This window comes from Aythya fuligula, chromosome 1 (assembly GCF_009819795.1).
Source record: "Aythya fuligula isolate bAytFul2 chromosome 1, bAytFul2.pri, whole genome shotgun sequence".
In the NCBI taxonomy this organism is placed as follows: Eukaryota; Metazoa; Chordata; class Aves; order Anseriformes; family Anatidae; genus Aythya; species Aythya fuligula.
In genome coordinates, this window is record NC_045559.1 from 200,082,281 (window position 1) to 200,102,829 (window position 20,549).

Sequence of the window (20,549 nt, forward strand, 5' to 3'; positions counted from 1 at the left end):
CAGAGCTGTAGCTTTCCCATGAGAAAGATTAATATGAAATCTCTAGGCATATTTGCTAAAATGTAAGCTCCACAGGTGCAGCATTTCTGTTTGTTTAGCAGGTAGATTTAGATTAGATTTTCAGCAGAAATTCTTCACTCAGAGGGTGGTGAGGCCCTGGCACAGGTTGCCTAGAGAAGCTCTGGATGCCCCATCCGTGGCGGTGTTCAAGGCGAGGCTGGATGGGGCTTTGAGCAGCATGGTCTGGTGGGAGGTGTCCATGCCCACGGCAGGGGGTTGGAACTGGGTGGGCTTTAAGGCCCCTTCCATCGTTAACTGTTCTATGATTCTATTCCCAAAATCAAAATAATTTTTCAATCTTCCGTATTTTGATTACCTTATGTGTTTATTGACAAAAACATGTACAAGTACCTCACTGCAATGCAGCACTATTTTTGCTTTGGAAATATAATAAATATATCTATTTCTCAAGTATCTAAATTTACCTTAGAACTACATTTACCAGTATTTTGTACAAGTTATCTTAATTTTAATTTTAAATTATCTAAATATTACATTTATCATTTCTAAATAAATAGTGGATAGACAGATAGTACACATATTTCAGCATTTTTAAACATTCAAAGGACTTTTCAAAGGCATAAAATTGCAATCTTGTTTCTAGTTATTCCTAAACTTCTGTAAATCTTGCACTATTAGTAAAACCCTTGATATTGGTGAAATAGGCACTTCTCACTGTGTACTCTTCAAAGTGTACTTCACTAAATGGGTAACTATATTACAGTTTAGGATGCATATATATTCTTGCGACTTTTACAGCTGGCCTGCTTTTCTGTTCTTCAAGTTTCCCCACCATGAAATATGATAAAAACCCTAGGCACATTATCTTCATCATCTAAGTTAAGAGAAATATTTGCACTCTGAAGCACTATTTACCATTGGTAAAAATGATAGTGTCAGGCTTATAATTTATTTTAGCACATTTTTTTCCCTATATAGTTTAATTCCCATTAATTGCAATCTGTCAACTAAACTTTCACAGTCAAAGTATGCTAACAGAGCCTCACTGCTGCTTGACAGGTGAGGTATACGATGTGTGTACTGTGCTCTGAGTGCAATCAGTTAAACTCGGCAAAATTAAAAACCACTCCAAAAAATAAATTATTCATAGAATTCAGTCAGAATTCATATATCGCATTAAGCTGCATAAGGTGACTTTCAAACCATGCTTGAGACTCACCAGCTAGGTCACATTCTTAGTATAAAGCAGCACCTTGCAATATAAAACATGCATGAGCAGCATACAATTGTTTTTTGACTACTTGAGCATACCTTCAGCTAAGTTACCTTAGCCACTTGACTTTTAGTTGCAATTTTAAATCGGGACAAAATTTGAGAGGAAATTGTCTACATCATCTCTTTCCAAAGAGCTTCTAAGTGTTATAAAGGGGGACATTGCTCCTTGAAAATTACTTTGCAAAAAAGTATATCAGATCAGATCTTGCCCCTGTTTTGACAAGAAAGAGTTGTTTTTTCCCTTCGCAGTATCAAAGAGAGAAGCTGGATGGTAGTTATAAGATGAAAAGAAATGATCTTCTGACTGCTTCAAATATAAGAAAAAAAAATACCTGCAATGCTGCATACAAACAGTAAATTAGGCATTTTTATTGTGATATGCTATTACTATGTTACAATGCGTAGCAATGAAGTTGTGGAATCCAGGCTGGGTAAAACAGTGAATTATTTCCTCCCTTTTTTTTCCATCTCTCTCTTTTTTTTTTTTTTTTTCTTTTTTTTTCAATTTTTCTCCATCTGTGCAATGCCATTCTCTACCAGTGGCATACTGATTCCTCAAAGTTGAGTGGCCCTAATTTATGTATTACAATTGATTTTAAATTAATAACAAAAATGAAAGGCACTTTTCTGCAATGGAAAACATTGCTTTTTCTGAAGAGACAAATCCAGCACGTCAAAGATGCCTTCTAAAAAGTCCTGCCTCAAAAATGACCATCTTTGCTGCACGATGATTACTATAATCTCCAGAGTGATTCATTTTCTACCAGTAAATTGAGGTTCATTTTTCTCATTTATTTAACTGTACATATTATTTTAAATCTACATACTATTTGCCAGTGCCAATTGCAAAACTAAGTGAAAACTGAGTTGAACCACTGCTTTGTAGCTCTTTAGTTTGTCATATTTCTTTTTGCGCTGCTTTCTCAGTCTTTCTCCAAAAAGATTTCTACATACTTTTCCAGAACCGTCAGCATCTCAGACACGTCATTCTTAGTGTACACACACTCTTATATTAGTGTTCCAGCAGCTTTTATTCAGAAACAGTATATCTACTTTGAAGTACATAGCCTACCTTCGCATTTGCAGCTCTGCTTGTTACTGACTAGAGCTCATTGATTTGAAGTATCGCAGGATGGAACATTTCAGGTTTGTTTGGGTGTTACATTTAGGTTTTCTACTAATGGACTTTTAATGTCAATTGGGAAAAGCAGAACTATGCAGAGCAAAATACATTTGTTTGCAGTTTGTGAAAACTGGGATGTTATCCAAGCTCTCAGAACACCCCTAAATCTGAGCTAAGCTCTCAAATCAATAAGGGACTTATTCCCACAAAATTTCTAGGCTATATTATTGCCTATTGACAGCTGAAATGCTAAGTACAAGGAAAAGGTCTGCTTTCCTGCATCAGCCCAGAGGGCTAGGACATACAGCTCCAAAAGCCTGTCCTATTTCACAGTGCTAAACTTTTTTTCATTAGACCAACATTAACTGAACCCTTAACTATTCCTTTCAGCAACTGCAATATTCTGTAAGTTTACTTCTGCAAGTGTAACACTTTAAAACTTAACTCTTTAAGCTAGCTCCTGTAAAAGCTGTAAAATAAGCCCATGTGCAATCTGTACCTGCAGAGGGATGGGGCAAGACACCCTGTGATGCTTACTGCTCTCTTTACACTATAAAGGCAGTCTCACAACCAGCCTGGATTAGATGCTCACCTTTCAAACACCAAACAAGAGTGAGATAACACTGGCCTTGGACTTCATCAGCTAAAGATAATACAGTAAATAAGCTGAAAACCACATGCTAGAGAGCTATATCTAAAGTAAATGGAATTTTCAGGTAAAGCTGTAAATAATAATAAAAGTAAAACCAGCAGTTACTTGCTGCAAATGATCTAATGAGAATAAGCAAGTTAGGAGGTGAAAAAAGGCAATAAATGAGTTATAGTACCTGAAAGCATAGCCAGATGGGTGAGGGAGAGGATTGTCCTCTGCTCTGCTCTCATGAGACTGCACCTGGAGCCCTGCATTCAGCTCTGGGGCTCCAGCACAAGGAGGACATGGAAGCATTACAGTGAGTCCAGAGGAGGGCCACAAGGATGATCAGAGGGTTGGAGCAACTCTCCTGTGAAGACAGGCTGAGGGAGTTGGTGTTGTTCAGCCTGGGAAGAGAAGGCTCCAGGGAGACCTTACAGAGGCCTGACAGTACCTAAAGGGGGCCTACAGGAAAAGGAGAGGGACTCATGGCTTTAAGCTAAAAGAGGGTAGGTTCAGATTAGATATTTGGAAGAAATTCTTCACTCAGAGGGTGGTGAGGCACTGGGAGAGGTTGCCCAGAGAAGGTGTGGATGCCCCATCCCTGGAAGTGTTCAAGGCCAGGCTGGATGGGGCTTTGAGCAACCTGGTCTGGTGGGAGGTGTCCCTGCCCTTGGAAGGGAGTTGGAACTAGATGGCTTTAAGGTCCCTTCCAACCCAAACCATTCTGTAATTCTATGAAAAATAAAATGTCAATAAAATAATTTAAAAGAAACAGCAGCAGACCACTGCCTCTGGGCAGCTCTGACTTGCATGAAAGAACTTTTCACATAATAGGTAACTCAAGGTCTCAGTGATCTTGGTAAAGTTGAAGAGATAACTGTCAAGTAAAGATAAGCACAAATATATATATATATATATATATATATATATATATATATATTTTCCCTCTGTACTCACATAGGGCTTTTAAACTTTTAAATAACTGCTGTTTACTTTTTCAAATTTTCTTCTTTTTTAATATACATTATTACCATTATTTTTTTTTCCTGTAGTTGATTTTTAATTCTTCTCTATTGTTTTCACAATACTTTCTAGTATTGTGTTAGTGCCTTCTTTCTAGTATGTATTCTACTGACATACTGTCCCTGAGCAAATTCTCTTCTTGTGATACAGTATATTGGAAAATGACAATTCTTATACTCTTATGGGAGGGAAAAGGATCAGTGTGTTGAGTGACTCTTATTAAATTAGAAAAAATATATCAAAATCTCCAATTTTATTTTCCTGCTTGAGCACTAGTCAAAGCTCCAGATTATTTTGCAAATGCTAAAATACCTCATTGAGCTTTCACAACAGTATATTCAGTAATTTAAAATTTCTCACACAACAGAAAAACTCTGATAAACTTTCCCATGTTAATTCAAAATATAAATATCCCTCCAGGGTTTAAACTGGACCTACTATTGAAACAAATAGTGAGCCCCTCACCTAAAAAAATCCCCAGAGGCCACTACACAAATTACTAAGAATAGTGAATATGAAGACCTTAAAAATAAATATAAAAATGCATAAAATTCTAATGCATAGTAATAAAAATATTTTTTGCCTTGAACCATCAAATGTAATTCCAAACTATATTTTTTTCTACCTGAAATATAAAGCTATTACACATGCATGGGAGACATCCTTCACTGAGAAAATGCCCTCAGAGGAGTCTAAATGGCATGCCGCTTCAATGTATTGATAAATTCAAGGAAATACATTATTCTGATTTAACTGAGCTAGCATCCATGCAATGTGTTTCAGACATATAGACTTAAATGCAAGATTTGAAGGTAAAAATATGAAAATATGAATACATTTGATAGGCACACAGAGGGAGCTAAATGTATAGTATTATTTCAGTTTCTTTTCCTAATCACAGCGTAGCTATAAACAGTAAGTGTTAAAATGTTTTCCTTAGTCACTTACATCCTCTTCCCCTCCTTCATCTCCCTGTTTAGCGGCTTTTCTGAGTACTGGGATGAGAAGTGTTCCCACTCTCCAGCCGGAAAAGAATGCACCCTTTAAGCAACTGTAGCAATGATGAAATATAGGACAAATCTTGCTTGTAAACACAGACTCCATGGAAAGCCACATGCTTTTTTAGCCCTTGGCTTGGATAATTCCAATTATTCTGGCAGCACATATTCTGAATCAGTCCAGATTGTCCCTATCTGGATAGGACAGCTTAGTCCTCCCAGTCCTGTCACTGCTTTGGGGAAAACTGAGACAACTCACCTATTCCACTTCATCACACTCCCAACATGTAGAGGTGCAATAAATAAAACATATTTTGTACACCTAAGAGGGATATCAAATATGTAACATCAAAGGCTGTTGCTTCAGACTTTCCCAGCTACAGACTGGGAGAGGAATGGTTGGAAAGCTGCCTGGCAGAGAAGGACCTGGGAGTGATGGTTGATAGTCGGCTGAATATGAGCCAGCAGTGTGCTCAGGTGGCCAAGAAGGCCAACGGCATCCTGGCTTGTATTAGGAACAGTGTGACCAGCAGGGCTAGGGAGGTGATCGTCCCCCTGTACTCAGCTCTGGTGAGGCCGCACCTCGAGTACTGTGTTCAGTTTTGGGCCCCTCGCTACAAGAAGGACATCGAGGTGCTTGAGCGGGTGCAGAGAAGGGCGACGAAGCTGGTGAGGGGCCTGGAGAACAAGTCCTACGAGGAGCGGCTGAGGGAGCTGGGCTTGTTCAGCCTGGAGAAGAGGAGGCTCAGGGGTGACCTTATCGCTCTTTTTAGGTACCTCAAGGGAGGCTGTAGCGAGGTGGGGGTTGGCCTGTTCTCCCACGTGCCTGGTGACAGGACGAGGGGGAATGGGTTTAAGTTGAGCCAGGGGAGTTTTAGGTTAGATGTTAGGAAGAACTTCTTCACTGAAAGGGTTGTGAGGCACTGGAACAGGCTGCCCAGGGAAGTGGTGGAGTCACCATCCCTGGAAGTCTTCAAAAGATGTTTAGATGTAGAGCTTAGTGATATGGTTTAGTGGAGGGCTGTTAGCGTTAGGTTGGAGGTTGGACTCGATGACCTTGAGGTCTCTTCCAACCTAGGAAATTCTGTGATTCTGTGATTCACTTTGCCAGCCAATAGTCTTCAGTAAGACAGTAAGGTGGGGTTTTGTAGTTTCCAGTTTCAGATACAACTTCTGTCCCTCAAAATGCACGGCCGGAACTCCCACACCCCCCTTTCCTCCCTCCTTTTTTTCTGCCTTTTCATGAATATACCAGACTGGCACACCTTGTACCTCTGTCAAGCACAGGTGGAACAGGACCCCGTACGACATGCACAGCTCTACAACCAGAATAGTTTCAGCATAATGACTCTCTGACAGAACAAGAACAAAGAACAAAGTTTTCCAGTGAATAATTATATTTTGGGTGCCAAATTAGGGCTGCTTTGAGGTGACAGAAAGTCACATGCTCTGGGTGAGTAATGTTACAAAAAAAATCAGGCTGTTCCAAGGAATCTTAATTTAGGTCATTAAACTGAAGCAACCAAATTCTGCAGTTGCCTTGGAAAATGTTGACCTGGTATTTCTGTGTCACATTAGCAGGACTGTACACCAGGTTCCTTTATCTCTTATTCTCCTTTCATCAGCTTGCTCCTGCGCAACCTAAGGTCAAACAAAATCTAATAAGGCATAAGAGACGAAAGGAGAAGACAAACCTTGCCTAAACCATTGCGTCAAGCAGCCAGAAAGCCTGCCCTTTCCAATGTCCAAAGACATCTCTGAAGGTGAACAACAGCCACTAGTGCAACCAGCTATCAGGAGCATAATCTTCTGTATCTCATAACTGAGATATAAATGGAGCTAGAAAGCATAAGAGAACTTCCCACACAATGTTTGCATGCACTAAACATGTATTTTCAAGGACCTTTCTTTTTTTTTTTTTTTCATTTTGTGGAACGTTATTTTACACAGAGAGAGAAATACATTGCTTTTCTGTTGGTTTCATACAGCTTCATTCATAGATACTTCTGCCTTTCCTTGTAGGCAGAATGTGCTGGCCCCTTCCAGGAAAAAAAATTCCGTGGGAGAGTTTTATTGTATTCAATATTCATAGATCACTATTCTACTATAAACCTGATATAAACTGGTCAATAAGAAGGATTTTGCCTTTGAATGATAATTGATTTCCGTTTGAGTGCTAGAAGAATAACTACCACTCACTATTAGGAAGCAGGCAGGCCCTAGTAAAAATGTAATAAGGGCACCCAGTCAGAAAGAGCTCAAAAGGGAAGAAAACATTACAGTTCTGCAGAAACAAATACTCAGAGAGCAACACTGTGTTTGGGAGAGTTCTACAGGTACCTGAGGGACACTCATGTTAAAAGATTTGCTTTCTCCTGTTGGAAGATGTCAGACCACTCCACTGGGGTTGCAGATGGTCTTGTATTGATTCATGTAGTCTGGGTTCTCAAAAGGCACAGTTCTATGGCTTATGCTTTAAAACTTTGAAAATATCTTCTCCTAGGGTCCCTTCTTGACCAATCCCTTCCAGTCTGTTATTTTTGAAATAAAAAGGGGCTTTTCCTGGTACTGCACTGTCCTATAATATCATTCTTGAGAGGTCAAAACACGCTGCTGCAGAAACAACCAATATCTAAGACCTCAGAAAAAGCAGAAGGCAGATACATTACTGACTAATAGTGAAAAATGTATTTCCCAGACATGTAAGCAAACAGTGATCTCAGCCAAAACATGACAAACAGATATAAAAATAAGACACTGAGTCAAATTAAATTCCTTGTGTCATTTGAATACAACCCAGTTTCCAATGCTCTTTAGCATTCAGGGGGAGGTACCTCTTTACCTTTATGTGAACTGCCTTTTCACCAAAGAAACAACTGGTGAAAACAGCATAGTTACTAGTACAGTAGTAATTACCTGTAAGGGTTCCAAAGAACAAGTAAAAAGCCAGGCTTGAAATAAATTCATTTTTCTAAACAGTCTATCCCTCCCCCCCCAAAAAAAAAAAGTTATATATTTTTACTTCTATACAGACACAGAATAAAAATAAATGTTAGAATATCAAATGATTTGAATGATTCCGTGAAAACAGTTTTACTAACCATAAATGCCCTATTTCTCTTAACATCTGAAGAACAGACAAGGTTACATGAGCAAAGAAGTACTGAGATCTGAACTTAGACATTGAACTTGGCATGACTTCAACATGAATCATGAAGAGACTTACTGCCTTCTCTACTCTTTGAATAGAATAGAATTGAATTGAATTGAATAGTTTAGTTGGAAGGGACCCTCAGAGATCATCAAGTCCAACCACCTGACCCCTTCAGGGCTAACCAAAAGCTAAGACACATTTCTGAGGGCATTGTCCAAATGCCTCCTGAACACTGACAGGCACAGGGCACCAACCACCTTGCTAGGAAGCCTGTCCCATTGTCTGACCACCCTCATGGCACAGGAATTTTCCCTCATGCCCAGGCTGACCCTCCCCTGGCACAGCTCTGTGCCATCCCCATGTGTCTGGCCATTGGTCCAACGGAGCAGAGAGCAGCACCTCCCTCTGCGCTTCCCTTCTCAGGGGCTGCAGGGCGCAGTGAGGGCCTCTCCTGACTGGGCACCCCAAGGCTCCTCAGCCTCTCCTCACAGCACATGCCTTCGTGCCCTTTTACCAGCTTTCTTGCCTTCTTCTGGATGCTTTCCATTGCCTTAACATCCTTTTTATATTGTGGAGCCCAGAACTCCACATTATATTCCAGATGAGGCTGCACTGAATATAGTGTAAAATTCACCTCTTCAGTCTTCTTTAAGGTAACTGTTGATATTGGCCAACATTCCATTAACTTTTATGAAAACACCCTCTTCAGTACATGCTTTAACAAGGAGTCAATCAATTAAAACTTTCCTCTGGCTTAGAGAAGTTAGTTAGGCTTTGTCACAGTCTGTTCAGTTCTCTCTTACACTGAGCACTGATTTATTTACCAGTGCAAATCAGTCTCTTGTTAGCACTGGATACATTTTTCAAGTCATGCAGTAATGGAACACTAACACCACTGCACTAATATAAGTCATTTTATGTAGAATTTCCTTTTTACAGTCTTTAATATTCAAGCTAGGGCAAAGTAATGGCTTTTTTTTAAGGAATTTTCTCTTAAGTGTGCATTTGGGCACTGTAGCCTATTACAATTTGCCAAGTCTTAGTCTACACCTGCATCTGCATTTTATGCCTGCAAGTTGGCAGAGAAACTCTCACGCTCTCTGAAGTGGTTGAAGGAAATAAAACTGCTTTTTTTTTTTTTTAAAAAAAAAAAAAAGTGATTTTGAATTCTCTTAACTGTGTAATTGTGTTACCTAAGTAGACTCTCACGAGAGCTCTAAGTGAGCTCGTATTTAACAGTGATCCTTGCGGGTACAGGGACTAGTGAGAATATCTCATGAGTGGTTGGTACAGCTGAAGAAGAGCAAAAGGATAAAACCATGTCAGTGTATGAGGGGCTGGCAATGTCCTTAACTCTTGGAACAGCACTGACCACAGCTTTAGTGTGAATCTGCCCCAAATTTATCCTCTTTGTGAACTCTCATTGAAGCCTTTTAAGTTCAAAACCCCAAGTCTTGTTAAACTGTAAACTCAGACACAACATTTTAAATAGAAACAGTTGAACAACATTTTTTTCATAGACAGAAAAACAAACAATCTTTCTATACAAGCCCACTTCATTCTTACAGTCATTTATCGATAAACCAACTGGATCTTAGGTACCTTAAAGGAGGCTGTAGTGAGGTGGGGGTTGGTCTATTCTCCCACAAAGAATATGGGAGAATATTCTGCCATAGAGTCTGGTGACAGGATGAGGGGGAGTGGGTTAAAGCTGCATCAGGGGAGGTTTAGGTTGGATATTAGGAAGAACTTCTTTACTGAAAGGGTTGTTAGGCATTGGAACAGGCTGCCCAGGGAAGTGGTTGAGTCACCATCCCTGGAGGTCTTTAAAAGACATGTTTAGATTTAGAGCTTAGTGATACGGCTTAGTGGAGGACTTGTTAGTGTTAGGTCAGAGGTTGAACTCGATGATCTTGGAGGTCTCTTCCAACCTAGATGATTTTGTGATTCTGTGTGATTCTGTGAAACTTGATGACACTCAGCAAGCTCTACTCCATTCAACTCCTTGGCCCCTAAGTGTTTTTTCCTTCTGGCATTTCCAAGACCCCACTGCTCCCCAGCTCCACACAGGACACATTCTGCCAACAATCACATGATGGTTACCCCAAGGGATAGAGCCATTTTTTCTTTCTAAGTATCATATCTAAGCAAGTAGCTCTCTTCAGGAATATATCCTACAGAATCATGTCACCTATGGATAAAGGTGACTTTGTACAATTAAATTAAAGGTGTCCTTAGCTAGTCTATGGAGATTGGGAGATGCTGTTATATAGTCAATCCCTAACCACCTTACATTTTGTTATGCCACAAATAAGAAAGTGGAAAAAAGTGCAAAAGGCATAATATACCATAAATCATTTTATCTTTTACATTGTAAAATCCTTTAAATTATATAGACTATTTCAAAATGTGGATAAATGTCATTAAAGAAAATATTGGATTTTTTTTTTTGGATGCATAATTATGTAAGTTGGATAACTGGGCTTAACTGGAAAGTTTATTACCAACTGTTTGATATGGGAAAACTACATTTTTCTCTCTCATCCAGAGCAACCTTAAAACATCTTACAGCTTTTAAATACAGAGAGATTTTCCATCTAATTTCTAAAAAAAAAGTTTTGTGGAAGAAAATGGGTAATCAACATGGAGAATGTCTTTCTTCTGAAAATGCTGTTAGTCTAACATAAATGACAGCTATTTAAAAGCAATCACTTGTGTTTTATATCTCACACAAAAACCAGCAGACACAGTACCGTGCCTTTGAGACAAAACACTGATACATGTGACAGAACATTTCAGGCAGTAATAATCAGAAGCCACAGATTCAGCAACGGAGAATGGAGCAATGAAGAACTGAAATGTTCTCCATTAAAATCTGTAGCTTTTTCTGACATTGTTTATCAGTCTTTAACTGATATTATGTGGTATTATATGTTGAATAACCATTTATGTGCATCAGACAGGTACAGTAGATGCAAGTCACATTCGTTTTGCAGTACGTACACTGATAAGTTACACATCTATTAAAAATGAAGCAGTTTTCAAAATATCACCCAGGAGGCATGTGTTCTGTTCAGTGACCTTTGGAAACTCTAGTCCAATGAATAGCTACTGATGCGCAAATAACTTGAAAGACAGTAGATAAAAGTGCCTATAACCTTATACATTATCTGTTATGAGTTGGCTGTGGTAAAAAGATATATTGCTCTTTTGTAATTTGCCTGAGTGAGCAAATCAATGAGAATATAAGCTTGTATCCCTATAAATTGAATGATTATGAAATTCATTATCCTGGACAATTAAAAATATAACATTCAGAAAAAGTGCAATGAATTGTATAATCTAAGTACCTAATTTAATGGTAGTTTGCTACCTTACAGGCATTTGCTCATATGCCATCAGTCACATTTTGATAAATCTGGCTTTGCATTCAAACATTTTGTGTAGGAAGAAGGCTAACTGTTTGCTTCAAGATTATAAAATTTAGTATTACCAACATGTTGGTAGAATACTGAAGGCATTCAGCAATAACAATCTTGCATCCACTAACAATCCATGTAAGCACTACGATACATGACAAAGCTTAGACTTTCTTGCTCACACAATATGCTGCCCATCTGGTCTTGATGTTGTGGCAAAGAAAGTCTGCAGTCTAAAGAAAACAGTTATGTAACCAAAAGGCAAGGAAAAAAACACCAAATCTAGGAAGATACGACGCAATGTGATCTGTAAATATACTTCTTTCTTGTGCTACACTTAAACCACGCTACTAACAAAGCCTTTACTGTGAGTCCTGCTTATACCTCACGCAACTCAGACTTGTCTTTATAAAGGTTGTAAGAACATCCTTTACATGTAGACACGGTTTGCAGCTTTTGTCACTAGAACATTAAAAACACTACTTCAATTTTTATTTTATAACTTAAGACTACACATCCTCTATTATCATGCAAGGAAATCAAGGAATTTAAAAGAGAAAAGCTTCTACAATTCCAGGTCACAGTCTAAAAATCGAATTACCACATTACATGGGCTCTTCCCAATGGTGAAACACCTAGTCAAGCACTGACACAGTTATGAGGAAGCAAAGCATTCCGGATACTGGTCTGTAATTAGCTACACCTGAAACATCTTAAAAACGTAACAAGCTTATCCTGTTGTATCATTCACTTTTTAACACTTTAGAATAACAAGTGGACATCTTTATTCAAAATGGAAAATATTTTATTCTTAATTGTTTTTAATTTCATAAGTAATTGCATTATTTTTATTACAGATTATTTTTTCCTATAAGAGAAGAATAAATTAAACTTACCCTTTCCAATGTAATTTCTTCAAATTCATATTCAATTTCCGTTCCATTGACCTAAAGAAAATAAAATCAGAAAATCCCTTAAATGCACACAGAAGGTAATTTGGTAGGGATATTGTACAGGTATTTAAGTATGATCAGTTTACTGAAACACATTTTTCAACATACTGCTTATATGGTCTAAATTATAGAGTTGGCCTCCCTGTGTATTGAATGGCATGTAATCAAATCTACAAACTTGAAAAGAGTAAAAGTCAGTATGTAATGCACTGAGATGGTGGATAACTAAGTCACTTACATAATATGAGTGGCATTTGATACAGCATGTTTGTGGACTTCATGCAAATATTTAAATAGTTTCTGAGGAAATAGTTTGCATGTCAAAAACAGAAGACATTTTCCTAAAGATTATTCTCATAAGTGAAAGAGGGATTAATTATTCATTACCTTCCAAACTCCTATTTTGCAATACAAAACCAAAGAGGAAATTTGTAGTACTTATGTAAAAATCACTTGCTGATACATATACTGAAATATATCTTGTTTACTATATTAACCTAGGGCAAGAACATGACAGAGGACCTTTGCAATAGACAGCTGAGTATCAAAAAGGCACAGAATGTTAATGCAATTCTTATGCTGAGTTTCAGTGTCAAAATAAATTAAACTACAAAATGTAGAGCACTAAAATGGATTGCACTGGACAAGAAATCTATCCAATGAAGATGTGACACTGATTTAAGCAGTGTTGTGAAACCTTGTTCCACTCTAACATGGATTTTTTCTGTCCCTCTAGGCAACCCACTTAACATCCCTTTCTAAGTTTCCTAATTTCTTAAATGGGTAGAGTGCTGCATCTGAGAAGGCTACAAAAGCTGACAACATTGTAATTAAACTGCACAGTAATGATTAGTCAAAAATAAAAGATGTTGCCCGTAAATCACACTGTTTTATTGTTTTTGTGATGGTAGGGTGTTTCCTGGAAAATAGTTGAGCTCTAGTGTTTTCCTTAATTTATACTTAACAAAAAATATTTTTCTTGTAAGAACAAAAATGAGATTAAGCATTAGTATTGACCTAATCTTGGAGGAACAATTTGGTTATTTTTCAGAACAACAACATTTAGTGCTCCTCTCTGCCATTAACTGCTAATTCTTCTATATTAGCTTTCTAGCTGTAATCAGAAAATAATACATACAAATCACTCCTTATCTAGTCAATCACCTCTCAGATGTAATTAGTTACTTTTGTTGTGAATATTATAACTAGGTACATGTATCTTCCAAACAAAAGCTTCCTGTAAAAGCTATCAAAACTATTTAATTTGTCTATAATTCAAGATTTGATAAACATGAAATCAAAAATAGAAATACCCCCAGAACTTGTGTTCAAAAGGAAAGAAGGAAAGAGGGAAAGGGAGAAAGATCCAAACAAATAACCCATGCTTAGCAATGAAATGCAAACACAGCGTCAATGAATAAAATACAAATACTTGTATTTTTATATGGCTATAATCTGGTAATCACATTACATGACACCAAGAACAGATATGAACAGAAAGTTTCCTATAGGGTATTTTCCTGTTTTATGTTATAACTTTAATGCTTTCTGCGTAGTCTTTTATTAATATAGGCAACTAACTAGGTATGAACTGCTCTATAGCTATTCTGTTTTTTGTCCTTTCTTGTCTAATGATAATGAAATCAAAGCTATCTATATGTCTCTGTTTTCATGATCTTCTCTTTTATCTTAGGCTGGTGGATAGCTCTGATCTATGTCTTCAATTCCTCAGTCTTGCTCTATAAAGCTGTCCTTGCTTCACTGCTTATAATCACTTTTCCTTTGCATTAAAAACTCGTTAGTGCACCAAAATGGGAAAAAGAGGCACATGAGAAGTGAGCAACTTCTGTATAAAAATGAAAGGAGAAAACACAAGCTGAATACTCAACTTGCATTTGCACACAAACAATATCTTGATTATGATCATCTGAGGAGTTTCTTTTATCATCCACAGTCACAACTCCAAAAAGGTTCAGGTCAAATCTCCATTAATCACAGCAGAGATCCTTTATCAGGTTCCATAGCAGCAGGGATGATATGGATTAAAAGGCTGATCTTGATCCAACTCCTTTTATTATTTAAGCATATGTATCTATGTATGTAGTTCGCTGCCCTTTCTTGCTGGTTGCTCAGAAGACCACTGCAGTTATTTTGTAAAGGATCAATTAAGAGATTGCACCTACCTGAGGCAGGTGGAATGATGATGTATGCAGTACCATTCGTTAGCAGCACCACTTTATTTCATATTTAGACTCTCTGGCTGTGCCTACACTGCTGAATTATAGTCAATTTTCAGCCAAGTCTCAGTGCTTAAGGCTGTTTCTGTCTGGAGCCTGCTGGAAGCAAATAGCCTACGAGTGAGCCAACAGTTAAGCAGGAGGAGAATCATGGCTCCATTGCTGAAACTGGCTTGTTGGTCCTCTTATTTAGCAGCATACATGCATACCCTCTATTTTCTTCTAGTGTAACTTGACAGCCTCTGGCCTGACAAGGCTCCTGAAAAAGTTGTCTGAACCATCAACTTCCATTTCTTGCAAGTGGGAACCTTTTCCTATGTCTCTCTTTACACAAATTTTCTGATTACTGCTTTTAGATCAGGTTGCCCAGCAAGATTTGCTGTGTTCGGCATGACTTCAGATAGTTATGAAAAATTCCAAGCTATTTCATATGGTTTCTTCTTCTTCCCCTCCACAAACAAAGAAATCACAAGCATTTCCAAGTTGGTCTGGGAATATTATTTCCCATCTCTCAGATCTGCAAGGTTGACAACAAATATCCCTAATCTCAACTCAATATCAAATTTTGATATCCGTAATACTAAAATGTGAGGTAGTCAGCTAACTCTCTTTACATTCAGTGAAGAGAAACAGACACTTCTAGGTCTTACGTCATTTCATCTGACACTTGAAGTCTCAAACAGGTTATCTGAACTGTGCCCCTGAGGTTTCCTTTCACTGAGTAAAGAGTCTAAATATGAAGCATAAAGTTTGGTAAGCACTTGCCTTAAAACTGCTTTCTTTGAAATACTCCTAACTCTAGGCTGATAAAAAGTCCTACCTAAAGGATGCCATATTTCTTTTACAGTTACACACCAGTGAAAGCCCAGATCTCTGGTTTAGCAGCTTTTCCAATTGTTTTGGGGGGCTTGCCTGCACCTGTAACTAGCAACACATACACAATGATATTCAGCGCCTGCTCCCACAAGCCCAACTTGTTAGGATGTCCACATGAAACAATTCAGTCCCTTCCCTTCTCCTAACGCCCACAGCCATGTGGGTCATGTACACTGCTGTTGACTTCCCTCTCTGGTTTGGGACACTGATGTCCTCTCTTTGGAGAAAGAGCTCAACAGCACCTGTGACAGTAACAGGCCCAGGGGAGGGCAACACCTTTTCTCAGAAGACTGGCAGAAGAGTGTAAGGAGCACAAGTTGGGGTGTATGGGAGGATGCAATCAATCACTTTCATCCTTCAAGGCACAGAGTCTGGAGTCAAGATGCACCTCAGTCAGGAACACACAACAAAAATGTTGTTGGTGAAGATAAATACGCAAAGAGATACAGCATGAAACCTTGAGATAACCTCTGAGGGCCTTTGATGCTCTGTTTTTCAGCAACAGCATTACCAACATATGCTTTTGACGAAAGAAGATTTCTCAGTTTCCCGGTGTAAAATATGTTTGTGATCCAGAGGGTGATGGGGCTTTCAGCCCCTTTAGAATAAGTTACCATACTCAATTAAGTCCAAATGCTTGAAGTAACTGCTTGCAAAAGCAAGGTAACAATTGCCTTTCATTTACAGCTGCATCTGTTATACTGGAGGTCTCTTCCCAGCTTTTGACAAGAACATTTCTTTAAGAGATGCAATGTATGGCAACTATCTAGATTCCAGGATTCAAAAGAGATTTCCAGGTGAAGGTCTAATTGCTACTAGAGACCAAAGCAGACCCCGTATCTTCCTAAGAAGAAGGAACTAAAAATCTTCAGAGGACACTTTCTTTTAGGTGAGTGAGAAATAAAGAACATGTGAAAACAGGTACTCTATATATAGGTTTGTAGGCAAAAATGAAATAAAGCCGAGCATACAGTACAATTTGAAAAATTTGGATTAATTTGTTCCTTTACATGAGGAATTTTACCTTCATTTTTCTGGAAGTTTGTCTCATTTAGTGCAGTTTAAGAATTACATATGAAGCTGAAGTAGTCTCTTACAAAAATCACCTCTTCAGATTTGGGACAGATTCCCAAAACCATAAGAATAACATTCTGTTGAGTTTATCATTTTCACATACTTGTGGCAGAATCTTGTGGCACTTTCTTAAGAGTGTAATAGGTATGTTTCTTCCACTTAATAATAATTTGATACAGGTTTTATACTTCTGAAATTATTTGATATGATAGACTTCTTTACACTGAAACAAATAAGCATTGCCTAATTCTTTCTTGCTACACTTCTACAGTACATCCACCCGTTCAGTTAAAGATGTCATGATATGAATTTTAAAGATAAGAACTGCATTACAATATGACAACAACATCAAAACACTCAGAATTTATACAACTGTAATTTTGAGAGACCACTGTACCTATTCTTTCTAATAAAATTGATGTAATTAGAGCTGTTTGTTATGCTTAGTCTTCTTTTCAATAAGAGATTCTATTGCTTAAAAATTACAACATCTGTAGACTCCTATTACAAACAAAACCAATTTTAATTATATCTAATTGGATATTGTTTTTCATCTGTCTTTGAGAAAGAAGACTGCTGCTTCTACTTTTATTATCACACACACATAGGAAGATAACTACACTGCCACTGATTTTCACTCAACATGCAATTTTGATTCTTTTGCCTGTTGTCCTGGTTTCAGTTAGGACAGAGTTATTTTTTTTTCCTAGTAGCTGGTAGAATGTTATGTTTTGGATTAGGCTGAGAAGAGTGCTGATAACATGCTGATGTTTTAATTGTTGCAGAGCAGTGCTTACACCAAGCCAAGGACGTTTCAGCTTCTCACTCTGTCCTGCCAACGGGCAGGCTGGGGGTGGAGCAAAAGCTGGGAGGGGACAGACCCAGAGCAGCTGACCCAAACTAGCCAAAGGGATAGTCCATACCATCTGACATCATGCTAAACAATATATAGGGGTGGCTAACCAGGGGGAGGAGGGCTGGACTGCTTGGGGTTAGGCTGGGCACTGGTCAGCGGGTGGTAAACAATTGCTTTGTACATCACTTGTTTCATACACATTATTATTATTAGTAATATTATTATTATTGTTGTTGTTGTTATTATTATTTTCCTGTCTTAATAAACCATCTTCATCTCAACTCACAGGCTTCACTTTCCCATTTCTCTCCCCCATCCCAGAGAGGGAGGGGGAGGGTGAGCAAACGGATGTGTGGTGTTTAGCTGCCGGCTGGGTTAAACCACAACACCTGTACAGTTTCATCAGTTGCCTAAGCACCAAAACCTCAATAGAATATATGATTGCCAACTCCATGACTTATAAGTAACCTAGGACATACTTGTCCTTTAAAAATTTCCAATTTGTGGCATAATTAAGACAGTCCATTTTACATTCAGGAAACATCAAGACCATTTGGGGAATTTAACAAGTATGGGATTTAAACAGCCCTGCATGATTTCTATATCAACAAGACCAAAGAGTGATCTTTATTTAGCTCTCAGTTGTCTCCAGATGTAAGTTATTTCTTCATTAGTTGAAAAAGCTCCCTTACTGTTTTCAAGAAACCTGCTGATCTCCTTTTGGTATTGTTTTCCAAGTGCATTCAAAGTTTCCTTTCTCACTTCATATAAATATATCAAAACCATTTTTGTCTGTTCTGTGATTTCAAATATGATGATTTTATGTTTTTGAACTGTCCTAAAGAAACTGCCAGAAAATATTTAATGCCACTTTATTTCTTTCATCTGAGTGAGTGTATTTTATATGTTTTTTTATACAAGATACCCCATATCTATTTTTAATCACAGTGCATAACAAGCCCACTTCCTTCTTTTCCCCTTAATTTCCTCCAGGAAACAAGGACAATATGTTAAGCTCTTTGAACAGAAATTTACCATAACCTAAAACTTTCTTGTCATCATATGACTGTTCTGGTGTGAAGAACAATGAGTGAAAGACCACATGGTATTGAAATAAACTTATATGTTATCAGGAAAAGGTTTTGCTGTGTATGTGCAACTAATACATGTATCCTTCCACAGATGCCTACAGAGCACTTGGCCAACACTCATTTTACATTCTTGAGGGAAGATACCACCCAAACTAAAAATTAGCAGAGCTTCAAGAGCAAAATCCAGCTCTTAGTCAACACCTGTAAAGGTCTACAGCACAGTCATGATAAACTTGTATTGCTCATATTGTGACTTTTGCTTATTCTTTTCCTCTTAGATGTCTCTTATAACCTTCCTCAAGTCTTGATTTTTATTTGATAATCTTCACTGTTTGTGTACCATGTACCATACTCATCCTCTCCTACTTTTTCTTCCTCCCTCATTGTAACCCTGAGTTTTCTTGTTTTAATTCTTTTAGAGAAAAAGAAACATTTATTGAGTAATGATTATCACTCTTCTCTGTTTGATTCCCAAATTTTTAATTTTATCTTCCCCTTTGATCAGAACAAAATAATTACCTCCTCTGTATCCCTTAGCAACATGCATAGCTTCTCATGTCTCCAACTCAGCCTCCACTGCCTTCTCTGATTTTCATTCATGCTTTTTTACTTCTCCTTCCTTCTTACTATCTCTAAATGTTTTTTGTTGCTGTTGGTGGTGGTGGTGGTTTTCTTCTCTCTCTCTCTCTCTCTCTCTCACACACACACACAAAAGCATGCACATACACCCAGGATTAAACATAATTTATCTAATCTCACTTCAACCAAAGGATTGTTCATGATTGTCTTTTTACCTTATCTTTTCCATCTAAACATAATCTTCTCTCATAGCTCCTGTTAAGTCACTCATACACTTCATGCACCTTGATTCCTTTTATTAATGTGCTTTTCCTGCTTATCCTTAATTTCAAAATCTGGCCCAAGGATTATCTTCCCATTTCCCCTACTTGTCATGCTGTTCTCACTCACAACCCTTTCCCCTATTCAGCAACAATATAGATTTTTTTTTGATGTTCCATCTCCATAGATCTGACATTTTTGACTTGTCTTAATAACATGTATCTTGATACCCTCCTCCTACGCATTCTTGGGATTTTATGCTGTTCTTTAATAACACCCTATTCATTACATTGTAAGCCATCATTTTTTCCTTCATCTTTTCCTTTTTCTCTTTGTTCTGTCCATATCATGAGGCTGGCCATATACACCACAGAAGAAAAAAAGCCTAAATGTTTTTAAGTGCAATCACTCTGTATACCTAATGCTAACCCATCACAGAACTCCCAGTTTCATAAGCATAATCAGTGGAGCAGATTAAAGCAGAGGTCATGATTTCAAAATGGGGGTCACAGTAGATGGAAATGAAAGTATATCTGTGTATGAATTCTATTTAGGCTAGCACTAAGAAGTGCTAGCCTGAGGAGGCTAGCAGATTGGGCTATTCTACCAAGCACCAAGTGATAAACTGAGGGGAAATGGCCTCAAATTGTGCCAGCGGAGGTTTAGATCAGACATTAGGAGAAATTTCTTTACTGAAAGCATTGTGCAGCATTGGAATATACTGCCCAGGGAAGTGGTTGAGTCACCATCCCTGGAAGGGTTCAAGAAATGTGCAGATCCAGAACAGTACACAGTTTAGTGGTGGACTTGTCAGTACTAGGTTAAAGGTTGAACCAGATGATCTTTGAGGTCTTTTCCAACCTGAATGATTCTATGATTCAAAATTGTTCAAAATTAGTATCACCAAGAAGACACTCATGCTAATTTAATTTTTTGTATGTACAATTTTTTCTCTTACACAAAAATAATATTCCT

At 37.9% G+C, this 20,549-nt stretch overlaps 1 protein-coding gene across 7 annotated transcripts in view; it reads right to left on the reverse strand.

The window, feature by feature from the left end:
* DLG2 (discs large MAGUK scaffold protein 2) overlaps positions 1-20,549 on the reverse strand; it is an 883,769-nt gene that overhangs the window by 383,061 nt on the left and 480,159 nt on the right. For all 7 annotated transcript variants that reach the window (XM_032198439.1, XM_032198448.1, XM_032198456.1 and 4 more), the window contains one exon: positions 12,544-12,594. In XM_032198439.1, the coding sequence (XP_032054330.1) occupies positions 12,544-12,594 (51 nt within the window). The remainder of the gene's footprint in view (positions 1-12,543; positions 12,595-20,549) is intronic.